The following is a 5,913-nucleotide window of genomic DNA, read 5'->3' as shown; positions in this document are numbered from 1 at the left end:
ACCTACCTACCTACCTACCTACCTACCTTTTTACCACAACATACACAAAATTTTCCAGTACCCGGGATTCGAACTCAAGTCAGCTAGATCGTTAATCTGTTCCGCCAACCATTAGGCTACTGAGTATTGCGCAAGAAGTTATGAAAATTTAATAGAATACAAAAAGAAAAAAAAAATAATATTTTTTTTTAAATTTAATTTAAGTTTGTTATTTTTTTTTATAAATTAACAATCTTAAATGAAGTAAAGACGAAACGGGTTTAAGCTTTATAACACTTGTATTTACAATTATAGCCGATAGATGGCCTGAAATTCAAAATAAAAGGGCGACGTAAGAAAAAAAAAAAAAAAGCGAAAATTCCATTTGTAAAGATTATTATATGCTATAAATCGATAATATTAACAATAATTTTACATGTCTTACATAGACACGATACATTAAAGTGTATTTTAATGTTATGTTACTTGTTATAAACTATTTAACAACAGAGGGAGCTTATTAGAATTTTGTAAAATATTTTATAACACGACGTAGCGTGGTAAACTTGACGATTGAAATGTTGAAAATGAAAATGAAAAACCAGCCACAGTGATGCGACAAGAAAAAAAAATCATCTTAAATGATAAGCGCGCATGACAACTTTGACACTAGTCAACTCCACGGACCATGCTTGTTAGCCACTCAAAACCACATTCCGTATACTCGTTCGTCACTGAGCGATATTTTGCTGTCAAATGAACTCTCATTTCGACCTTAGTATTTCACAACTATCACTATAACTCTTACAGTAAAATATATATATATATATATATATATATATATATATATATATATATATATATATATATATATATATATATATATATATATATACTTACACATACATTTCCACCCCCACTAATATACCCCTTACAGCTATTCTTATAAAAATTAGCCTTTCTCCTTTCTCAGGCTCTAAACTAACTGTGTAACAAATTTCATTTATTATGTTTCAGTATTTTTTTTTTACGTGAATGCAAGCAGACAGATAGAGTTACTTTTGCATTTATAATCTTAAGTAAGGATAACGTAAGGATATTAGTAAAGATTACTGTTTTTGATGTCTAAATTGTCAGGATTTCAAAGAAAGATCATCATTATCAACTCACTATACGTCGCCGCCGATAGGTTCGGAGTTAGGGGTGACTAGGCCGTAATCAACTACGCTGGTCCAGTGCAGGATGATTGACTTCAAAGAAAGATATCAGAAGATTTGGAGACGATATCGAGGAATGATATTGCCTCCAAATTTTCTGATTTACTTAACAATGTAATAATAGACAATTAAATTATAAAGAATCTTTATTATCACAAAAAATGGCACATAGAGACGCTCGACTCAAACATCCTCGGGTTCGGCAGGTTGCGAGGGCGCGGCGGGCGCGGCGGGCGCGGCAGACGGGGTGCGCAGCACATCTTCGCGCTCAAGGCGCGGGTAAGAGGGCTGGCTGAGCACGCCGCACGTGTTGCCGCGCGCCTGCACGCGCACGTAGCCGCCCTCGCCCCACGCTGTCGACCACGAGTTCTTGAGGATGAAGTGCGGCTCACCGCGCTTCTCGCCCCAACCCACTGCCAGCACCGCGTGGTTCAGCGGTCGCCGCGACTTCCCGCTGCATGATACAACACACGTGTTTTTTCTTCATCAAGTTGTAACTCACAATTTGTACAACTTTAGAAGTTAATAACTTAATATAAGAAAGAAAAAAAAAATAATAATAATCACTCTGAAAATTAAAGCTTTCTGTTATTTTAGTAAAATCGCAAAGCAGCTACCGCTCTGCTGGTTTGGGTAGCTCTGGCGGCAATATCGTGACCCTTGATGGAAATCATAAGTATTTATGATCGACAAGGCGTCAACATCAACGTGTACATACCAGCGGTCGTCGTACAGCACTCCCTTGGAGTACGTGGTGAAGCTCTTGGCGGTCGCGTCGACGATCACGACTGTGGGCGCGTGCCGCCGGATCGCCACCTGTCACATGTCACAAAGGTCTTAATGAGTCTCGCACGTACGTGCGTGTGTACTCGTACACCGAACGGAACAGCAAATTAAAAGGATCGAAAAGTAAGCATCGATATTTCCGTTTTAATATAAATTGGATTGGAACGGATACGGGTACGGTTACGGGTACGGGTACGGGTACGGGTACGTGTACGGGTACGGGTACGGGTACGGGTACGGGTACGGGTACGGGTACCGGTACGAGTACGAATTAATTAGCAGATTATCCATTAAGAAGAATAGGAACCTCTTGTTAGAATTTGATTCTCTTAATTATTTTCAAAGTGCAATTTGGAAGTTGAAACAATAGGTACCTTGAGAGCGGGAACACTGTTGACGGTGACGTTGACGTGCCCGCTGATGCGCGTGACGGGCTCCTGGCGGGCACAAGTGTCCACCTACAACAACGACGACGCGGACCATTACAACGTGCTCGCCCGTGGCACTTCACCACCACTCACCACCGCCACTCTCACTCGAGGAGCCTCACCTTAGGCTCGTACGGCGTGAACTCGTCGAGGGCGGGCAGGCCGCGGTCGCGGATGTAATCGTAGGCGCGGCTGGGCCACGTGCCCCCGCAACCGTTAGCTCCGTGTCTGTTTAGTTAAACAAACAAACATAATTAGCGACCGAACAATAAGACCGATAAAAGTATGTATGTCCCGTCTCGTATGGAGGTTGACGTTCCGCCCACCTGACCGTCAAAGGTGTCGCAGAAAGGATGAAGCTTAGACTAATATTCTAGAAAGTCACGACTCAGTTTTTATCGCTGCGACACTTCGACACACTATAGATATTTTTTATCATAATAATAAAAGAGTGAGGTACGGTAGAAAACACAGGATAGGACGGGAAGGAAGTCCTTCCAGGACGGCACTAAGGGAAGTAAATGTCAGTGGGGAAGGGGCACTGACGTGTGCGCGCAGTCGACGAGGCATTTCTCGCTGAGAGGCACGAGGCGGCGCGTGCGCAGGAACAGCGCGCCCTCCACCGCGCCCGTCACCGCGAACGCCCAGCACGACATGCACTGTCCCTGGTCTGTCGACAACGTCACACGGATGTTTAACTAACCCTAACCCTAGAGCCTCGACATCGCAGTTGACTATTATCTTATTTCACTATTCATTGAGTAGTTTTATTTTTATTTTTTCATATGCATAATTATAAGCTTTTATAATAGACTGTAACTTTGAACTCTGACGAATTTTTCAATTCTCTAAAATATAACGGAATCGTAAAAAATTTGTACAACTAGTATGATTGGGCAATGTGTTTACATCGGACGGGCGTGACGGCGCCGCGCGGTCGCCAGTCAAAGTTTCTGGGCAGCGCGTCCTCGGCGGCGGCGAGCTGGCGGCGCGGGTGCGGGAAGCGCTCGGCGCGGCGCAGCTCGGGCGCCGGCTGCACGCCGCGCAGCTCCGCCAGCTCCGCGTCCAGACGGTCGCACAGGAAGTTGACGCCGAGCTGCGCTGTGGCGCCTTGCCGGTTGCCCGACGACACGAACCGGTGGCTCTGCACGAGGAGGTTCTTGCGCACCGCCTCCTCCGCGCCGTCCGCGTACCTCCTCTCGTTCTCGCGCACAAACCTACCGCAAGCGAGTGCCGCTTATAGTTTTGAGATGAGGAATACTAGTTGCAACAACTACAAGTTCGACCTGGACGCAGGTGTATTATTCGTGCGTAAACAGATCAGAACTGACTCTAAGCAAGAAGTGCAACCGCGATGGATACCATTTGGAAAGCCGTCACCGATTGACGTCAAATTCTTTTTGACTTCTCAAGTCTTATTACGGATGAATGAGCAGTTATCTTAATAAAGATGGATATAAAGTAGAGTGGTGCTGACTCGGTGAACTTGAGGTCGTAGCGAGGGTCGCGTCGCGGGAGCGTGAACTCGCGCAGCGGGTCGAGACGCGCGCGCGGATCAGGCGCGCTGGCGTTCACGTACTCCACCTGGTCGCACGCCTCGTCTGCACACACATAAACACCTGGCCGTCACATCTATTGCACATTGTAGACCTGTCGGTGACTAGTTTTTCTCTCACCAAACGAGTAAACCTCGACATTTCAAAAGAAACGATACTTGCCCAAATCTAAATTGAATATACTGGGCATGTGCTGCTGCTCGGTGACCTCGATGTACTGGTGGTGGTAGCCGTCACAGTCGGGCCCCAGCAGCGAGCTGTTCACCGACACCGTGTACCTGCCAAAAGAAACCCGTCGTCGGCGCAAAACTATAAAAGCCGTCTGTCCACATCCGATCGATGGTTTGTTAACTTTATTTTTACATCGTCAAAATTGTTCTTTTCTAACGCAGAACGCCATCTTCTTTACCCGCTAAGATGCCAAGATTAAGAAGACGCGTTTAAGTGAGTAAAAAAAAAAAGAAATAAAAATGGGAATAAATATTCACCCATGATCAGATATATGTATGATAAAATATACAAGAATTTAAATATTTCGCTGAAGTCTAGCTAGCTTGATACCGTCCACCATCAGGAGACGAGAGACGAGTGCGAGACGAGTACGTACGAGAGCGGCACGAGGCGGTCGCCGTCGCGCGCCAGCACCAGGTCGTGTCGTGCGGTGAGCGCCTCGCTCCGTGCGCCTCCCGCCTCCCCGGCGCGTCCTGCCACCACGCGTTGCCAAAGCTCCGCTACGCCACCGCCTTCGCCGCGGCCGCTCTCCACGTACCCTGTGCAAGAAAAACACATGTACGAGGAAAGAAAACGCCTCACGTGCAGGGAACGAATGGAATAGACAAGACGGCGAGGAACGCAGGCACGGAAGGGAAACGATTTTCATATAACGCCCGAATAAGGTAAACGTCTATCTGCATTCCTCTACGTCGCCGCAATAAGCTCGATGAAATTACATCTTCTTAATATTTTGAATGTCGGGGAAAGGACCCACCCGAGAACACGAACTGGTCCAACTCGGCGGGCAGCACGGGCAACGTGCGGTCCTCTGGCGCGGCGCGTTCGGCCGAGCCCACGGCGCAACGGCGCAGCGGCCGCTCACCGCTGCGGTCCACGTGCGTCTGGAGACCAAATGCGAGATGGCGTAATCGTATTTGAACGACAGGAAGTTAACTTGCAACAAAGTTCTATCTAGCATAATCGTTAATAGAAAATCCGATATGAATGTTTCAGGCATAGACAGTTGCCAAGATTGATGAGATCCACCGGAAGAGTTTCTCGTGGACACGAAAGTTATGTCTCTGTCAGAGAGTTGCGTCGATGAACCCGAACTGTAACCGAACGACGCAATTTTATATATGTTGAAAGCATTTTCATATGGAGGTTACCTCAACGCGGTAGACGTTGCTGTCGGCTATGGTGCGGAATGTTGATGCGGCGCCGCCGTGGTGGTCCACGCGCGCGTCGCCGCTCTGCGCGTCCCACCTGCACACGTGCACACATGTCGCTTTACATTCTCACATCTACACCTCCATCAATAACAGTGGTAGAGCCCGCTTTAACATATTCGCACTAATTGGCCCGGCTCGCTCGGTGAAATACCACGACCACACAGAAGACAGGCGTCAAGTGGAAGCAATTCCGCGTTTCGTCTGATGAGTGTGCGTCCCGGAGGCCTAATTTAGTCCTCTTTCCCTTCCCACCCTTTTCCTTATAAGAAAAGGATGGGAAGTGGAAATGGACTTTTCGGACGAGAGGATGCATGGGAAGGGAAAATATTTTCTTTCTGTGCATCCTCTCCTCCGTCGATTAAAGGTAGGCAACGCGTATGCAATTGCGTATGTGTATGAGCAACGGTTACTTCGCTATTTCAGCGATTTCAGGTGGCCGCTCGCTCGTTTGCCGCCTTATGATATATTATAATATAAAAATAAAAAAAAAAAAAAAAAAAAA

General features: G+C 46.7%; 1 protein-coding gene across 1 annotated transcript in view; it reads right to left on the bottom strand.

The window, feature by feature from the left end:
- Nucleotides 1–1,324: 1,324 nt before the first annotated feature.
- LOC106116125 (uncharacterized) overlaps nucleotides 1,325–5,913 on the bottom strand; it is a 10,588-nt gene continuing 5,999 nt past the window's right edge. Inside the window, exons 7-17 of the mRNA XM_013309865.1 lie at nucleotides 5,349–5,478; nucleotides 4,955–5,081; nucleotides 4,574–4,736; nucleotides 4,129–4,244; nucleotides 3,888–4,011; nucleotides 3,320–3,627; nucleotides 2,957–3,080; nucleotides 2,533–2,638; nucleotides 2,357–2,440; nucleotides 1,915–2,012; nucleotides 1,325–1,650 (exon numbers count right to left, since the gene is read on the bottom strand). Of these exons, the coding sequence (XP_013165319.1) occupies nucleotides 1,380–1,650; nucleotides 1,915–2,012; nucleotides 2,357–2,440; nucleotides 2,533–2,638; nucleotides 2,957–3,080; nucleotides 3,320–3,627; nucleotides 3,888–4,011; nucleotides 4,129–4,244; nucleotides 4,574–4,736; nucleotides 4,955–5,081; nucleotides 5,349–5,478 (1,651 nt within the window). The 3' untranslated portion in view covers nucleotides 1,325–1,379. The remainder of the gene's footprint in view (nucleotides 1,651–1,914; nucleotides 2,013–2,356; nucleotides 2,441–2,532; nucleotides 2,639–2,956; nucleotides 3,081–3,319; nucleotides 3,628–3,887; nucleotides 4,012–4,128; nucleotides 4,245–4,573; nucleotides 4,737–4,954; nucleotides 5,082–5,348; nucleotides 5,479–5,913) is intronic.

The sequence above is a fragment of the Papilio xuthus genome, unplaced genomic scaffold, assembly GCF_000836235.2.
Source record: "Papilio xuthus unplaced genomic scaffold, Pxut_1.1 DF827756.1, whole genome shotgun sequence".
Taxonomy (NCBI): domain Eukaryota; kingdom Metazoa; phylum Arthropoda; class Insecta; order Lepidoptera; family Papilionidae; genus Papilio; species Papilio xuthus.
The sequence above is the reverse complement of the archived record's forward strand: the minus strand, read 5'-3'. Positions and strand labels throughout refer to the sequence as shown.